The sequence below is a fragment of the Perognathus longimembris genome, chromosome 3 (genome assembly GCF_023159225.1).
Source record: "Perognathus longimembris pacificus isolate PPM17 chromosome 3, ASM2315922v1, whole genome shotgun sequence".
NCBI lineage: Eukaryota > Metazoa > Chordata > Mammalia > Rodentia > Heteromyidae > Perognathus > Perognathus longimembris.
In genome coordinates, this window is record NC_063163.1 from 2,380,629 (window position 1) to 2,399,758 (window position 19,130).

The 19,130-nt window shown below is 45.1% G+C and overlaps 1 protein-coding gene across 1 annotated transcript; it reads right to left on the reverse strand.

The window, feature by feature from the left end:
• Nucleotides 1-509: 509 nt before the first annotated feature.
• Tnfsf13b (TNF superfamily member 13b) lies at nt 510-18,756 on the reverse strand. Its single transcript, XM_048340571.1, is given in 6 exon segments — nt 510-1,592; nt 5,452-5,602; nt 5,691-5,803; nt 12,765-12,821; nt 18,361-18,521; nt 18,578-18,756. Coding segments are annotated over 6 exon segments (774 nt in total). The 3' UTR covers nt 510-1,479.
• Nucleotides 18,757-19,130: the final 374 nt, after the last annotated feature.

Below are 19,130 nucleotides of genomic sequence, written 5' to 3' on the forward strand. Positions count from 1 at the left end.
CATTGACAGACAGACTCAGCCAGACAATGAGACAGAAGATGTTTTATTTGGCAATCTACATTAGCAGCAACATTAGGAAAATTACCAACCACTCCTCCACAGTCAAAACCCCTCCCTACCTATTGCTTCCTCTTTCTTAACTAGAATGTTGTAAAAACAAAGAAAATTGCTCATCTGTTTTATTGCACCAAAGATTAAAAAAAAAGAAAAAAACAATAGGACCCAAAGATTTAAACAGTTTTGTTATACAAACAGAATTCGTTATTTTCTTTGTTTTGAAAAGTGCCTCGTAAAATATTTTAGTGCAGACGGGGAAATAAAGGCCGAATGGAGTGTCTCCTTCCATCTACTGTCTAAACTAATGAAGGAAGCTGCCTATTGGAAACAGCTGTTAAGACACCACGTAAGAAGACCAAGTACGAGGAAACGTGTCAAAGCTGATAGGGTCGCAGCCTTCCCAAGTACAAGTCTATAAATGAGGACCAAGGAGCATCCCTCTGAGACATCACAGGAAGAACCTTTTCCTTACCACAGGATGCTGAGAGCTTTGGTGAGCACTCAGATTTGTAAAGCAAATAATGTGGAAAGTTTTTTTTTTTTTAAAGCTGGCAGTAGTCTGAAACAGAAGAACTGGAAATAGAGGGAAATTATATTATCCTAAATATACTCACTAACTTCTACACAGTTTAATTTTCCTGTGCTATTATAGCTACTTTTCAATTTTGTCCTCCATTGAAAGTTTCTGAAGTAACTGCAATGGACTATAAAAATACCTATCTGTATATACAACTGAAGACATTCTCCCATCCCACAAAAATGCCTGGATAGCAGATAAATTTAGATATAAAATTCGCAAGATGAGCTAAACTGAAAAATAATTAAATATTATGTGGATCCTATTTTCAGTGTGCTGATTTAATATTGAATAGTATCTTTCCACAATATGGAGAGAAAAAGAGGGAGATTCCTTGCCACGAAATGAGATGAATCTTACGGTCACATACACTTGGGCATGTGTTCAGAAACGGCGAATGTAGGATTATTACAATTTCTGTTCATGAAGTTCTCATTGAAAAGTAGCAATAATTCATTCACAAGCGCTATGTTTCCATGTCTTGATCTCTACTGTTGAAGACATCCTGATGGCTTTGAATGGTTTTCTTGCTTAAAAAAAAAAAACAAACAAAAAACAAACCAGCTAGGATTGCAGAGTTGTGTGCAGATCCACCGAGCTGTGTGCAGATCCACCGAGAAACGTCTTCCTGATTCTGCCTTTCGGAACACCAGCACTGTTTCTCGTAATTCACATGACACTCTTTGGCTGAGTTCGTCTGTGAAATTTCCTGTTTTGGATCAGTTTTAGCAAACCCAAACAAATAGCGGGCTGGGCAGGCATGGTTGCTACACTTTCCCCTTCTGGTATTTCGAGGCAAGGTGCAGAGACAGCGAGGAAGGAGCCAGGGACACAGAGTAAAGAGGTCACATCAGTTTCAGAGCTCCAAAGAAGGTGCCGTCCCCGTCCAGTGATATCTGTGCATTTTCCCGGGGTATCGCGAGTTGGAGCTCATCTCCCTCTTCCAGCTTGGCAATGCCTGGGAGAGAGGGAGTGACAGGGCTGGTCAGTGATGATTCCGTGAAAGGAGAGAGAAGAAAGAACTGACGTCTAACCTCGTTACCACTCTGAAAGATAGACAGCAGGAGACGGAGCAGATACACAGATAAAATAGACTTACCGTCCCCTGCTCGTAAGAAGAGAGCCTCAAAAGGATTCAAATAGCATATCCTACCATGCTTCTTCATAGATTTATATAAGTCCTGGTGAGTTGTGTTTGATTTTATTAGATGTGTATAATAATGTTGATGAAATCCAAATGCACATACATTCTCACTGGATACTCGTCATTATGCTTTACAACATGAGTTTAAAATATAAATATCAAAAAGTGGAAAATTATCCAATTATTTATTTACCATCCTTTTTCTGTGGAGTCCAGATCACCTGTTTCGCTATCATCTGGCTTCCTAGCCTTTGATAATTTAGGTTTCCTTCCATCACTATGTGGTCTAACGACCACACAAACAAGCTCCTTATAAAGGAAGTGTTTACCTGTGGGTGCCTAACAGACAGTGAAATAGTCTGTGAGTTAGGAGTACAAAATACGGTACAGTGACTAAATTTGGTGAATTGGGGAATCACTGGCCACACTTAAAAAAAAAAAGAAGACGAGGAGAAATGGGAAGAGAAGGGATAAAGAAATGAACAAACAAAATAATTAGGATCTGATTTATCAGGGCTTACAAGTAACCATTTGAAAAAGTGTAGTCCTGCGCCACGAAGAGACAGTAAGGATTTAATTTCACAAGCACAGCGACGTTAATGCCTGGCCTGTCCCAAGCTGGCACACACAGGCGAGCGCAGACACGGCAGTTTTTGTTGATGCCTCCGTGGGTGTCAGACTCGCCCCTCCTGGCTGGCAGAGAGCAGGGAGCAAGAAGGAGCCTGGAGAGAGAATGACGGTGCTTCTCTGCCTTCGAGACGCTTGGTATCGGGATGTGCTAAGTGGACCACGAGGTGTTTTTAGGCGTCGTGTAACGTGCATACCTCCTGGAATCCGCAAAGCACCTCGGTGTCGTCAGCTTAGGTAGTCAGGGCGTATTTATCAAACGGGTTTGTCTTTACCATACCAATTTAAAAGTACTGACTGCAGACCAGGCAGTATTAACTTCTGTGCGTATTTGTGGCCAGGGGCCAGTGCCTCGCACCTGCAATCGCATCATTCAGATGTTGAAATATAGGAAATTGGGTTTCAAAGGAAGCACAGGAGGAAAAGTCTGTGAGAAATTATCTCCCAAAATCTGGACTGCAGGCGTGGCTCAAGTGGTAGAGCACCAGTCAAGCAAGGAAGGGAGAGTGACGCCTCCAATGCTGACAGAACATGAACACAAGGGGGAAAGTAAGGCAGTGTGATATAGACTGTGGATTTTCTTTAAAAACCCAGTATTAGCTATTGGGCATTTCAATTCTTCCAGAATCTCGCAGTCGGCTGAAACTTCTCCTACAACAAGCACATTCCATTTATCATCAGCACAGTAAGTAAGACTCACTTTTTGGCATAAAGTGGTTTCTTCGTCACATATACTTAATTTTTTTTTTCAGATTAATTTTAGCTCGTTTGATACATGGTAAAGCCAGGCAGCTTTTAGTGGTTTTTAAACACATTTTTTTTTTCCCTCCCACAGTTAAAAGTTCCCAACTCAAAACTTGTTAAGAGAAGGACGCTCAACCGTCAACCCTGAGGCGTTCACGTTGAGAAAGGCCTTCAGGACTTGGGGTAGCTTCTCCAATAACGAAGGCGCCCACAAAACCAAGCAGAGCATGCCTACGGGATGCAAGCTGAGCAGCGGGGGACAGAAGAGTTGGAAGGGTTAAAACGCTAAGTACTAATGAATTAGAATCAACAGGGAGCTAGACTGTTGATAAACATCTGTCAACCTAAAACGCTGAGCAGCACGGGGGACACAGAGAAGTTCTTATGGAAATTAGGGACTTGGGATTTAACGGACTTCCTCATCCTCCCGCCCCCCCCCCCCCCCCCAGCCATGGGAGCTCTGTGGGGCAGCAGATCTGCGATGACATCAACTCATCTGCTGGGCGTCTTTGACACACTTGAGAAGGATTTCCCAATCCTGGGCTCCACACGGCCGTTTGCCATGACTGTCTTCAACGGAAGCCCTTCCCCCACCCCCCCCGGGGTTCCGAGAGCTTTGACAAGATCTCTAGGGAGACATAAACACATCCGACGTGAATGCGCTTTTTAAGGCTGCCCCTGATTCGTCTGAAGTGATCCCGTAAAATAAAATGAGCAAACGGTGAGCAATTGGGGCCCCTGAAAGACTGGAAGTCTGCCCCTCCCTACCCCTGAGCTTAAAGGCAGGGACTTGCATGTTCCAACGTCATGTGTAAAGTGCCCCCTTTGTCCACCGGATGCCACCCGTGAAAGCGAGAGGAATGGACGTGCCTGCCATACCCAGGGTACCCAAATCAAATACAGTAACAACAGGGGAGAACACATAGGAAAGAAGAAAGTTCCCCACAGAGTACAGCAAAAACAACAACAACGAGTTTTAACAAAAACAACATCTTGGAGTTCATTTCACTTGTGTATACGTTTATCTGACTTAGGGAAGGGAAGGGGAACATCAAGATGGTGCGGCAAAGGATAAAGGGTGAACTAATGCAGTAGCGATACTCACAAGACAGTATGTTGGAAATTAACTGTACAACTGGGGAGGGGATAAGGGAGGGGGAAAGTGGAGGGGGGGGGAATGAGGGCGGGTGTAACAAGTATGACAAGCAATGTACTCACTACCTTACATATGTGACTGTAACCCCTCTGTAGATCACCTTGACAACAGAAGTAGACGTAAAAGAAGGAGAAGGTGGAAGGAAGCCCCGTGGATGTTTCCCTCCTGGACTCTAGGCTCCACCAGGTCCCTTCCCTCCCACCATGGGGGATTTGAGGTAGCTTCCGCGGCTCCCACCGTGAAGCGAAATTGCACCGTTTCCATTAAACCCCAGTGCCTGCTGGCTAGGCAGCGCTGCGGTTGGGCTATCTGGAAGACAGTAGGTAATCCTTTTCTGTCTCAGATTCTCCCCAAAAGCAGCTTAAATGAGTGGCAGGGAGGCCGCCTGGAAGGTGATGATTATTAGAAATTTTATATGTATATATATAGTTATAGATATTTTCATTTGTTTTAATAATGGGGTTTGAAATCAGGACCTGGTGGCTGGCTAGCTTGGCACTATGCCACCTGGATCACCTTTCCAGCGCTAAGTTATTCCTTTGTCAGTTGGCTGAGGCTTTTGTTTGTTTCTTTACTTGTATTTTACAGGGCTGCTTGGTGGATTCGGGGCCAGGTCATGTGCTGAATGCATGCTCTCCCGCTGTTGCTATTAATAATGGAAGAAACATTGAATTAAAAAACACTACATTTGGGGCTGGGGATATGGCCTAGTGGCAAGAGTGCTTGCCTCGTATACATGAAACCCTGGGTTCGATTCCCCAGCACCACATATATAGAAAATGGCCAGAAGCGGCGCTGTGGCTCAAGTGGCAGAGTGCTAGCCTTGAGCAAAAAGAAGCCAGGGACAGTGCTCAGGCCCTGAGTCCAAGGCCCAGGACTGGCAAAAAACAAACAACAACAACAAAAAACCCCACAACATTTCCTAAGTTACATCAAATGGTGTTCCTGTGGGTAGCCTTCTAAGTTCTTGCAGTTGAAATGGGCTAGCTCGTTGACTGGGATTAGAAAGCACCATACAGTGAGGAAGCCTGTGTTGCCCGTTTGTATCCTAAGGCCCCGTCTTTCCTCGTCTGCGTTGCTCAGCCCAGAGGCTTCCACGCACTCCACCTTCATTCCCAAAGAGCAGAAAGAAGAACTCCTATTTACCAGCTGAATAGCAGGAATTATTGGGTAGTGTTTCAGGCATATTCTGAATGCATCGGAACAAAGTCACCAGGCTCAACTCATCTCCAAAGACATGGACTTTCTTCCTCTGTATTAGGTGTCCCATGGCAAAGGTGTTATCGGTGTACAAAACCTGAGAAACAAACCAAGGCACACTGTCAGAAGCGGGCAAAGAATGGCGGGTGCTGGAATGTGGAGGCAGAAGTCAGGATTCGACTTACCTGACCATAAATAAAGAAGTAACCAGTTTCCCTCACTACAATTTTATTCTCTCTTTCTTCTAGGGCTCTGCCTCTTTTAAAGCTGAGTAGCCACGGAACAAACGTGTAAGAGCCTACAAATGAAGAGAAATATTCAGGAGAAGACGAACTGAGAAAAGTAATTTCCACTTCCATTGAATTCCTAAATGAAACTAGAAACTTGGGAGAGAATTATATCATAAAAGGAGGAAGATAGACAATTACAGTCTCCTGTTCTGCTCTCTTCCATTGCTTAGTATTCTCCTGGGCAGGTGCAGGAATCCAGGAGTCAATATTCTGTGAGAATATATACTTCATTTTATGGTTCTGTGCATCAGCTATCTTAGGAAAAAAAGACTGGTCAGTGTGGGACAGCTCCAAGTAAAGAATGGACAAAATCTCTCTAACACATTAGTAGATAATTTTCTCTGGTTACTTGAGAAGAAAGGGTGATTATGTGAAGCTTAGGAAAAAATATCAAGAGAATAAAAAAACCTCCCCTCAATCTTGCAACTGAACAAAACCCGTCAGGGGAGTCACTGAGTCATAAATTTTGTCTCAGGGAAAACCACTGAGAACTTTGCAACAATAAGCACTCACGTTCAAATTCAAGTGTCTATTCATTACACTGATTTTTCAGAGCTTGATGAAGGGGTATTCAGAAAACAGCAGCCACAGAGTAAATAGACGAGGGGTACCAAATCACACAGAGTGAACAGGCAAGGTGAACCAAAACAGTTCTGTTACATAAATAACGGTGTGATGATGAGGCTCAAGGTTAGAGACTGCGAGATTTGGGGACATATTAAAAATGGTGCGAATAAGTAAAGAGAAATGGAGAGATGTGGAAACAGAAGTGGCAGATCAAATAACAAAATTTTCACAGTCTAGACAACTGTTTAAAATGTGCCTTCTTGGGGCTGGGGATATGGCCTAGTGGCAAGAGAGCTTGCCTCGTATACATGAGGCCCTGGTTTCGATTCCCCAGCACCACATATACAGAAAACGGCCAGAAGTGGCGCTGTGGCTCAGGTGGCAGAGTGCTAGCCTTGAGCAAAAAGAAGCCAGGGATAGTGCTCAGGCCCTGAGTCCAAGGCCCGGGACTGGCAAAAAAAAAAAAAAAAAAAAATGTGCCTTCTTAATGAATGAGTATTACCCACATGTGTCTTGAAATTTTACTTGACCGATTACTTGGCTGTATTACTTGGCTATTGTGGCTAGAGGCTGTGTTAGCACAGACGAGCAAATGACTCGGGTATGCTCACCGATCTCATCCCCTTTCTGTCTCTACACCCCAAAGGTGAATTGATGAGTTATGGGTAGTTCTATTTTTAAATTTTGGAAGCGCTTCCATGCTATATTATGTAACGTCCGTGCTCCTATACCCATTCCAAATATGATTGTTATAAGAGGAGTGCAGAGTAAGAGCCATGTACCTTCTTGAGATTTCTCAAGAGTTACAGGACTGTGGCTGATAACAACGCGCACTGCCCTGTGAGTTCAAGCTACAGTGGAGAAAGTGTGTTAAGGCAGGACTTCCAAGTCACAATACCTAGAAAAAGGGGAAGGCAGGGGGAAGGGAGACCAGTTGCAAGAGAGTGAAAGAGCATGAAGACTTCCTTCCCTGGCCTTTGTCGGTATGTGCTCTGGTCCGCATTCTCTGCCAAAAGCCACCCATCCCTGCCTCCCCAAGAACAGCGCATCCCTTAGGGGGAAAACGGTCCTCCTGGTCTTCTCTCAAAGAAAGGCTCCAAGAAGGTTTTCCCTAGGGAAGGATTTCCCCAAAGTGAAGGCCCCCAGGGTCTTACTAGATAAAACCCGTCACCTGTCAGACATCATCACCCTTACAAATAGGAAATGCAAAAACATGGCCACCTGTTCACACACAATAGAACCCCAATGTCATGATGCCAAAACACAGTGTTTACTTTTGAGTTAAATGAGATTATACGCCTGAGGCACTTTTCAATATTGACTGCTAAAACCAATGACACAGAAGGATTGATGTAACAGGGATAGTTATAAATACAAGCTTGGGGTATCGTCATGAATAATACCCCAATCTATTGCTTCTGTGAATGCAGTTAGCAAAACGAGAAGCTATTGAGTAATAAGGGGTATGGAGATGGACAAAGTGAGAGCATATTAGGGGCTTAATTGATTAATATACTGCATATGTATGTGGGAAATACCACGAGGAAATGCCTTTGAACAATTGACATGCCCTTAAAAAAAATGAATGACAGGAACGAATAGCAGGTTGGGTCAGAAGGCTGGGATCTAGCAGGTGGAGAAAAAACAGACAAGGTGAAGGAGGGTGGATATAATCAAAACAAATTATGTAGTGGGGCACTGGTAGCTCACACCTGTAATTCTGGCTACGCAGAAGGCTGGGATCTGAGCCAGTCTAGGCTGACAAATCCAAGAGACTCATAGCTCCAGTTAACCAGCAGAAAGCCGGAACTGGAGGCTTGGCTCAGTGACAATGCATCAACCGTAAGTGAAGAAGCCTAATGAGAATGAGTCCCTGGGTTCGAGCCCCAATACCACATGCACACAAAGATATATTATGCATATGCATGGCAATTGCAGCTCTGAAGCTGGTTCAGATTGGCTGGGGGGAGGGGCAGGAGTAAGAGTGATAAAGGGGTGAATCTGGTCAAGGTATGTGATACGTGCCTATGAGCATGTCAAAATGAAGCCACCTCGCACAACAAATTGAAACGATAATGCTGATTCTGTGCTCTGACCCTCTCCCTCAAAATAATATGTAACTCCCATTCTGACTTCTTAGAGACCAAGGGTTATTCAATTTCCCTGGGATTTAGGGGGTGTGCAGCAAAACCCTCGTGTGTGTGTGTGTGTGTGTGTGTGTGTGTGTGTGTGTACAAAAGTACAGAAACACCAGTCCCCTGCATCTCACATTTGTAACCTGTCACTAAACAAGCATCAAAGCTCCAGCGTAGGTGGACAAATCCCAAGAAACTCCGCTCTGCGATCATCTAGCAAATACTACAGAGGTAAAGTGTGATATGGGTGGTTGAACACTAGTCCTGGGTGGGAAGAGCCAAGCAAGCGTGCAGAGCCTTGAGTTCAAACTGCATTACCCACGTGAAACAAGAAGCAGGAACAAAAAGGAAAGGATCCTTGCATGTTGCCAGGACAGAGAGCCACGCCATTTATGAGAAGAAAATTTGCTCATCTCAGTTTTCCTATAAAACATTCAAGTAAACAAACAGTAAACCGAGAATCTATATCTAGCCACCCACCCTCGAAGTGTAAAAATTGAAGGGAAGAGTGTTCATCTGAGCATCGAGTGTTGTTCTCATTAGCTCATTTTGAACAAAGCAACACAGAATAAGATTCAGGCAAGCAAGACATGACGAAGGGAATCAGAGCCACAGGGCTTGTCGTGATTACTGAATACATCCACCTAAAAACTAGCGCCAAAACACATGCCATCATAATATGGGATTTATACAACTATAATTGGGAAGTAAAGGAGAAGATGTGTTGATAATTCATCATTTACCTCATCTGAAACAGCTGCAGCTCAAACAGATATGAGTTGTAAAAAAAAAAAACACCTAATAGAAAAAGATTTGATTGTATATAAAAAAATATCATATTGCTGTCCAAAAATGCATCGCAAAGGATAGAAAAGAAAGAAAATGTTTAAAAGATAAGAAGGTTAGGATCTGGGAATGTGGCCTAGTGGTAGAGCGCTTGCCTCCTATACATGAAGCCCTGGGTTCGATTCCCCAGCATGTAGAAAAAGCCAGAAGTGCTGCTGTGACTCAAGTGGTAGAGTGCTAACCTTGAGCAAAAAGAAGCCAGGGACAGTGCTCAGGCCCTGAGTTCAAGGCCCAGGACTGGCGAAAAGAAAAGAAAAGAAGGTTAATTTTCTATTAGACTAGAGAAAAGGATCAATCGATGTTGTCTAAAGATTTATAGATGCCAGTATGACATTGTGAATAATACAGGGCAGAAAGCTCAAAGGCTTTATCCCTTCGCTAAGTCAGCAAGCTGGTAAAGCCGTAGAAAATCAACTTATTTAACGGGTGCACGCCAATGAACATTTAAAGTAACCAAGAGAATGCTTAATGAAGAAAGAACAGTGGCAAGATTTCAGGAAGGCATCCTCCAATCTGACCTCAGTGATAGGGACAGTGACCCGAGCTCCCTCCCGTGTCCCTGAGTTCAGCACCCCGCACCCACGGCGAGGGGCTGCTGAAACCATGAAGAGAAGCCAAAGCGGGGAGGCGTTGAGGAAATGCACCGCATGAGTGCCATGAACAGGCCCAGGCCCGGCTTCAAGAGCCGAGTGCAGGCTAGCTTTCCAGCTCTGGCTGATGGTGGGCTTCGGGCAAGGTGGAGATGAAGATTGAGGAGACTCGCAGGCAATCTGGCTAGCTCTGAAGGCAAGCCACAGCACAGAGCCAATTTGCTAGGGGAGGGCGGAGTGGGGGGTTGGGGGGGGGGGCTGGATATGCCATTTTCCATCATTGGAGCTTTCCAACTACTTTGTGTGTGTGTCATGATGTATAAAATCTTTTCCCATTATTACTTTGAACTCATATTTGGTCCTTAGGGCATTCTTCTGGCTTCGTGTCCACTGTAAGGAAATCGTTTACAAGCGTGATTTAGGAGAAAGCGGCGCCTACGCGGTCACAAATTGTCCAGTGGTTTGCCTCAGTTCTTGTTTGACATTTACGATCAGTAAAGTTGCACAGAGAAGCACAGTTGCCCAGCACGTTCCAAGGAATCATCAGAAGGTCACCCTACGATCATCTGCGCTGGGTGGGTTTCCCCACTCGTCCAGCCCTCGCTCGTTCTCCTGGGAGTCACCGTGAGGAACCTCCCTGCTCCCCCCATCACAAAGCACTGCGAATCGCCTCACTTCACCACTCCACGTGTCACTGGCCTGCGGCCTCTTTCCTTTTTCTGCTTTCTCCAACCAGAAAGTCAGCTCCGGCAACACAAAAAAACGAAACATGTATTACTCCATACGCCCACCAGTACCTTCACCGTCATTGAACTCTCATGTGTTGTCTCTTAATACATGTAACATGTACAAAGACATCACAGATTCCTCTGTGGTTTGCTTATTAGTTACTTTGTACTGTCTGAAACTGTTGTGTATCATCGATCCCCAAGTTTGACTTTCACAAACTGATTTGACTCGAAACCTCTTAGTTCTAGAGTCATTGTATTGGACTAATTGAAGAGATAGTGCTTTTTTGTTTGGAAAATGGTATTGAAAAATTTATTCTCCAAAAACCTTAGTTCAGAAAATATTTGGTGGTCTAGAATTAAAGCTACAGAACACTCCAAGAAACTGACAATCAAGTTAGAAATATTCTACTCCTCTTAGAAAATAATTATCAAGTAATAATTTGATGTTAGAGAATTATTAAAATAGTTTGTTGCAATCCCATTTATCCAATCTTTCTTTGATTTGCTATATCTTTACTTAGAAAGTTGTGATCTGTTCCCGGGAATTCTAGGAACCTTCTATAATACTGCCATGGTTTCTGGCCTTACATTGAGGTCTTGGATCCAATTTAAATTTATTCTGGTGCAAGGTGATTCAAAAGGATCTAGCTTCAGTATTCTGCATAGGGATAGCGAATTTTACCAGTACCACTTATTAAAGAGGCTGTCTTTCTTCGAACCTGTGTTTTGGTTCCCTTGTCAAATGAGATTGCATCAGATTTAAAGGTTTCTACACGGCAAAGGACGTAGCTGACAAGCTAACTAGAAAGCCCACAGAACAGAGAAGATTTTTACTACATATACATCAGACAAGGACTTAATATCTGGAATATACTTAGACCTCAAAAAATTAACATCCCCCCCCAAATAAACCCCTCAAAGGAACAACTCAATTGATAAATTGGCTAATGACTTAAAGAAAGACTTCTCAGAAGATGAATAAGAATGGCCAATAAACACATGAAGAAATGTTCCTCATCTCTGCTCACAAGGGAAATGCAAACAAATCGAAACAACATTGGGATCACACTTCACCCCAGTTAGAATGGCCGATATCAAGAAAACTACCAACAGCAGATGTAGGTATGGAAGTGGCCAGAAGGGAATCCGACTACACGACCGGTGGGAATGTAAGCTTGTTCAACCACACTGAAAAGCAGCAAGGAGGTTCCTCACAAAACCAGACACAGGGCCGGCCGCCCTGTCATTCGGCAATTTCACTCCTGGGCTTTCATCCAACAGAATACCAGAAGGCCACACTAAAGCTACCAGCACAATCATGCTCATTGCAGCATTATTTACCATAATCAAGATATGGAATCAACCCAGATGCCCCTCAGTGGTCAAATGGATCAATAAAATTATACACACACACACACACACACACACACACACACACACACACACACAGAGGAATTCTACTCATCCATCAGAAAGAATGATTTTGTACCATTTGTAAAGAAATGGCAAGACTTGAAGAGGGAAAAATGAGGGAAAGAGTGACATTTTCCAAAAAGAAATGAAGAAATGCACTCATTACCTGACTTAGGTAACTGTAACCCCACTGTACATCACCTTTATACAACAAAGAAATGCATGAAAAAGAAAAAAGATTGTTTTGTCTCAGTTTGACTGTATTAAAGTTTCAATAACAAATGCAGTGGTAGTAATGAGTATGCAGGTCTTAATGCATTCCTGTAGGAGCCAAAATCACTTCTAATAGAAGTTACAAAAATGTATTATTATGAAAGTCATTATTTAAAATTTCCAAATTTAGTACCTTCCTGCTAATTCTGTTTGTCACAATTTCAAGAGTCAAAATACTTATTACCCAGTCTTTTTGAGTCAGTTAAATGTTGCTGTGTGACTTCTGATTGTGAGAAGTTTGAGGCAGAAGGCTAAGACGTAGTTGTAATGTTACATTAGACTGGACACAAGTCGTACTGGACAGAGTCCTGGGGGTTCAGAGAGCCCTGGAGGTCAGGAGGCCCTGGGGGGTGGGGTCTGGGGGCTCGGATGGACAGGGGTCTCCCCGGGAACAGAGGGTGGGCCGCTCATTACCTTTGCGGATAGTGGGCGTGTCACTGTCTGCGATCAGCTGCAGGCAGTCTTGGGAGACTGAAAAGCAAAACACACAATTCAGTTACTTGCGTAGCAGTCACGGGGAATGAAGGTCAGAAGACACAAGGCTGTGAGCTCATGTTCTCACAAAAGCTAGAGCTGTCAGACTTTGTACCTTGCTTGCATGCTATTATTTGAGTTATGAAATGGGCCATTTATATATGTGTATATATATGTGTGTGTGTGTATATATATATACATATATACACACACACACACATATATATGTGTTTGAAAACCCAGTAGACTTTAGAAAAGCTTTGTCCGCCATTGAGACAGTGCACAAACACTTGTCAGCACCACTGAATCTAAGTCGCATTGACTCCTACCGCGGTGTAGAAAGCAGGTTTAGTCATTTGGCTTTTCAAGCCAAAATTTGGCTTTTTTCTACCAAACATGATAAGTGTGGTCGTATCATTCAAAATAGTATTGTGGGTCTTTTTTTGCTATCTAATATTAAATAATGACTAATTGAATACATCAGTTTTACTCTTGAATTACTACTATTGAATATGCAACTTCTGCAACCACTTAAAACATAAACAATGTTTAGCACTTATTAGACATGTAAAGTGTAAGCAATTTAGGTTTAGTACGCATTGTCCGTCTGCCGTTATCTTCCAAGGAGCCTAAATATAGGAATCAGAGAGCCAGGCACAGAAAGTATCAACACCAATCTCGGGGCTTCAGCGTTAGGAGAATTGAACCAATATTGAAATCTCATCTATCTCTGGGGAGAGACATTGGAAAGAGGGTGCGATTTTATTTAAAATGAACCAGGAGCTTTTTGTCAGGCTGCTCAGTTGAAAAGCTCCTTGGAAACATCAATTCACAGGGTAGGCCACACAGAGGACTTCAGAAGACGCCGAAGGGAGAAGGTAATGCCTGATAATCAAAGAAAATGCCCTAGAACCAACTATGCGCATCTTCTATTGCATTTGCAGGGAGGGAAAAATAGACAAAACAAACACGTTGGGTCTGTGAAAATGCACAGCCTAAATCTAGCTTGCTTATTTTAACTGACATACACGCATCGGTTTTTGTATTTTTATTTAGAGTTGAAGGAGCACACTTCTCAGTATGTTTTTAAAAGGAGGACACAACTAGGATAATTCATAACCCAGTGTTTAAATTTTTCTAAAATGCACAGTCTGGAATAACACAGTAATATTTACAAATCTGAACCTGTGAAGGAGACAATGGCATAAAAAAAAATCTGCTGAGAAATGTCCCCTGGTGTTTTAAGCTAGAAATGCTATGCTGAAAACAAAGCCATTTTCTTGATAAATTATTCTGTTAATATGATCCTTTTGATTGCAGTAGAAATGCCAGTGGTTCTAAAACTTAAGTAGGCAGCGAACAAATAAGAACATAAGAACTCTTTATTCCTGCAATACATTCTGTCCTACCCGGTGGGTCCTTCTTTCACCTGTGCCATTGGTGAAATGGGATCAATCCGTTCAGCAGTTTTTCCTGTTATAATCTGAGGGAAGTAGCTGGGTGCTGGTTGTTCACACCTGAACTACCCACTGGCAGAGCTGAGACCTAAGGATCTTGGTTTGAAGCCAGCCTGCGCAGACAAATACTCTAGACTCTTATCTCCAACTAACCAGCAAAAAGATGGAAATGGAGGCATGGCTCAAGTGGTAGAGCACTCTGGAATAATTCACCTATCCAAGAGATTCTGAAGATGTTTACCTTTAAATTCTCAAAGATGAATAAAATTATATTTAGGCGAATGTTCAAGTCAAGGTCATCATGATTCATTTGTAAATGGATGGTATTATGTAATATTTTCAAAGCAACATAGCTTCGGTTATTTTTTTCCAGTGGAGAATATCTTCCAATTTACTTACTGTTGGGATTCAAAGTGAATTTTTGGCCATGATGAGCTGTTTGGCAATATTCTAAATCATGGATTTCCCCACATTTCTGTTTATTACACTGTAATCAAACCTGACCTTCTGAAATACATTAAGCTTAATAAAATTTTAATTTGAAAGATAAAATAAATTAAGAAAAAACAAAGCGGAGCCAAATTGCTAACTTTTAAAATTAAATAAAAGCAGAGTTTGCTTTTGGGAAGACTGGAAGATGGCCAGGACCATTTCTTTACTCACTTTTGCCAAAAACCATATTTTATTCAAATTAAACTCTAATCTCTCTGAAATGGATATAGTCAGCTAATGAATGAGGGCATAAGTACACATTTTTAAATGAAAAGAACAATCTAAGGCTCTTGAGTCTTCAAATAAGTCAGAAGGACTAGAATGGAAATAAAAATAAAAATCTGTACCTAGATGTAAGCTGTGTAGACTTTTCCCAATTCCAAAGATAGAATGCACTGATCAGAAAAAGGGAAAGATCTTTAAGCTTCAAACAGCTTTTTTGAGTTCTGACATATTAATTGTAGAGTAGGGCTAGGTTTAATAAATTTGCCCTTAACAAAGAGATAGTAAGTAGAACATTAAAGTCAAATTCAATCTCAAGACATGGTAGACCTACCTGTCCCTGAGATTCTTACCTTCAAACATCCATCTTGGATCTATGGATGTTTTGGTATTTATTAAGTATTATGCATATACATATATGAATATACACATATACACTGTGTGTTTTGCATATATACATATGCATTGTAGTATATGTATAATGTTACATATGTAATATATACACACATGCACCTCAAATATGTTCATGTAATATGTACATGCATTATATGTTACATATATAGCCAATAAGTCTACTTATGATGGTGATTACAAATCAGCTGTAGAATCTGAGTAAGTTTTGTTCTCTCTGTGAGAATTCTGTTACCAAACTGTCTACAAGTTACAAATTAAAATTGCAAATAAATTTTCATTATTTTATAATTTTTGCATGCTGTCACAACACCTGAATGTAAAATAGGCAAGCCAAGAGTGGAAGTTTCAAAGTATCAATATAGTGTATTCTGGAAAATTGTGACCCAGGAAAAGATTCATTTTTTAACTCTATTTTTCTTTTTCTCTAATATCTGCTGAAATGTACCCACATGGATGGTAAAATTACGTTAATTTAAATCAGTATCTACAGCAAGGTAATAGTAGCCTAGAAAATTAAAGATAGTTGAGGACTCCATACCAAAGTATATATTGAAGTCCTTTATAACAAAAATTTACTTAACGTTGTATGTTTAAAGATGATAAATAGAATTTTAAATCAATGCTAAAAATAGACTCAAATTACATATGAGATACTTAATGTCATGAATTTTCCGAATGAAGAAGTTAATGAGAATCGTTTACTATAATTTGCTTTAGGTAGCAGTCTAGAAGGGAAAAAAAGGAAAGAAGAAAAAAAAAAAGAGGAAGTTAATGCCAGTATAAAATGACTCACACAAACACCAGAAAGATGACTGCCTTAAAATTAAACAAGACAGTCATAAACCAGTCAAAGAAGCCGGAAATAGAGCAAATTAAAAGATTATGAGCAATATATTTTTAATTGGGGTGTGTTAGAGAAAGTCAAAGGGAAAACATGGAAAAATCTGTGCACAGGGGTTTTCTTACATAAAGAAAATTCTGTGGAAATTTTTATAAACATGCCTAGTTAGGAAGTGTATTCCAAATTATGAAAAACAAGACAATAAGAAGTTCCAACAAAAACTAGCACAGAAAAAATTAGAAATAAGAAAAATATGCAGAAAATGCCAGGCTTTGGTGGCTCACAGCTGTAACCCCAGCTGCAGAGGAGGCTGAGATCTGAGGATCCTGGTTTGAAGTCAGCCTAGGCAGAAAGGCTGTGAGATTCTGATCACCAATGAATCATTTTGAAAAAGAAAGAGAGAGGGAGAGAGAGAAAGAAGGAAAAGGAAGGAAGGAAGGAGAAAGAATGGAAAACGAAAACAAAAAAAGTCAAAAGTAGAGCAGTGGCGAGAGAGAGAGAAAGAGAGCAAAAAAAATTCATTATTTTCATGCAAAATGGCAAAAATAAAGTTGAGATACTATTTTATAACAGCAAAACTAGCCAAAGTAGAAATTTAAAATTGTAGCAAGAATGTGGACAGGAGGGCGCACTAAATTCCGTAGCATAAATTACATTTATCCCATTTGAAAGCCATAGCAATCGTTAATGCAATTCATCCCCTCCACCTCATAGTTCACAATGTCTAAATTCACCAGAAACAAGAGCTACACGCAAAAAGGTGCATGCATCGCGTTAGAAGTCATTTAGCAAACACGAATGAAAACTACAGGTACGCGGAGCACATACTATAACATGAAAACCCCACTCACACACAGTGCGTTGGCCACATTACTTATGGACGATTAAGAAAAATGTACAGAAGTGATGCACATGGTAGCGTATTTCTAATGCAGCTGTTCCTAGTGTAAAAATGCGTAAGCCCGATTTCTCATAGCCAACGGCCCCGCAGATTGGCTCCTGGGATACAGCACCAAAAACAGGGATGTGTGGACGCAGAAACAGCTTTTCCTGGAAGAGGCTTGTGTGGAGAGCTGAGCTGGAACCCAGCTGGCGGGGGGGGGGGGGGGGGAAGGTGGAAGGGGGGGGGGCGCAGAGAGGAAGCTCTGCCCTTCCCGTCAGAAATCAGCCAGGGCAGAGGCAGGGACCGGGCTCTGTGACGCCCAGAAACACCGGCCTGGCCCGCACCTGCCTGGCCCGCACCTGCCTGGCCCGCACCTGCCTGGCCCGCACCACCCTGGCCCGCACCACCCTGGCCCGCACCTCCCTGGCCCGCACCTCCCTGGCCCGCACCTGCCTGGCCCGCACCTCCCTGGCCCGCACCTGCCTGGCCCGCACCTGCCTGGCCCGTTCTAGATGCGCAAGACAATAATGGTTGAGTGGAAAAGGCAGAGTAGCCAGGACGGGTGCGCCGTGGCGTTAAGATCCGCGCGCGCGCGCTCCTCCCTCCCCGGCAGGGTGCGCGAGGCCCCAGGGCGCCCAGGCCCGCTCGCCGGGAACCCGGACTTGCGACGGGCGCCTGTGCACGGGGAGCGCGCGCGCGCGTTTGAGTGTGCGTGTGTGCTTGTGAGCGCGCGCTGCGTCGCGCGGTCTTCACCCGGGCATGCAGTGTCCTCCCGTGAGCACACTCGCCGGGGTTCCTGGCCGCACACTCGCGGGGGCCCTGGATGGGGCTCGGCGCACTGGGCGAAGGCGGCCCCGGCCGTTTGCGGGCAGGGACGGCGCCGCCTCCCGCCCGCCCAGCCCCTCTCCCCCGCGCCCGGGGCGCAGCGCGGTGACCCTCCCGCCCGCCCGCCCAGCCCCTCTCCCCCGCGCCCGGGGCGCAGCGCGGTGACCCTCCCGCCCGCCCGCCCAGCCCCACTCCCCCGCGCCCGGGGCGCAGCGCGGTGACCCTCCCCGCGCTGCTGGCGGGGTCCGAGCTCGCCGCGCGGGCTGGGAGGGCTGCACGGCCACCTGTGGCTCGGGTGGCACCGGCTTCCCGCCCCCCCCCGCCCCCGGGGCCGCGCACCTCGGCCGGCCGCGGCTCCTTCGCCCCGCGCTCCGGACGCGCCGCGCCGCCGCACAGACTCACCGGCCTCCTCCGCGCCCTCCAGGGCGCGCCTGGGCCGGGCGCTCCGGCTGCCGTTGCTCCGTCCCGCCGCCGCCGCCAGGGCCACGATCGCCTGGAACAGAGACGGCGCGGGTTAGGGGCCGGCGTCGGGGGCCGTCCGGGGAGACCCAGCCCGGCGCTGCCTCCACTCACGTTCCGCGTGGGGGCCGCGGCTCGGGGCCGGGCGGCCGCCGCGCGCCGCAGGTCGGCCCGCAGGCCCCGCAGGTCCCCCTGCAGGGCGGCCACGCGGTACACCGCCAGCAGCGCCAGGGCGCCCGACAGCAGCGCCAGCAGCGCGGCGGCCGCCAGCAGCGCCTCGGCCCGGGACAGCGGCGCGCACGCGGGCCCCCGCGGCGGCTCGGCCGCCGGCGCCGGCATCGCTTCCCCTTCCTCAGCCCCGGGGGGAGGGCGTGGCCGCTCGCGGGGGGCCGCGGCCTGCGCGGGGAAGCGGGGCCCCTGGAGGAGGAGGAGGAGGGGGGAGGAGGAGGAGGAGCGAGCCCCGGGGCCGCCGCATGTCCCGCGCGCTCCGGGGCCGGGCGCGGCGCTCGCCCGCTCCTCCCGCTGCCCCGGCGGCCGCCCGTGGGTGGTGGGCGCGGGGCGCACTGGCGCTGGCCGTCCGTGGATTGCTCAATCCGCCTTCCTCATTTCACTTTCAGTTTTTGCAAGGCGGTCCACGCTCGCCGCACACGCGGTAGCGAAGTGCGCACCGGCCTCTCCCTCCTGGACTCGGCGGGGGTGGGGGGGGCGGGGGG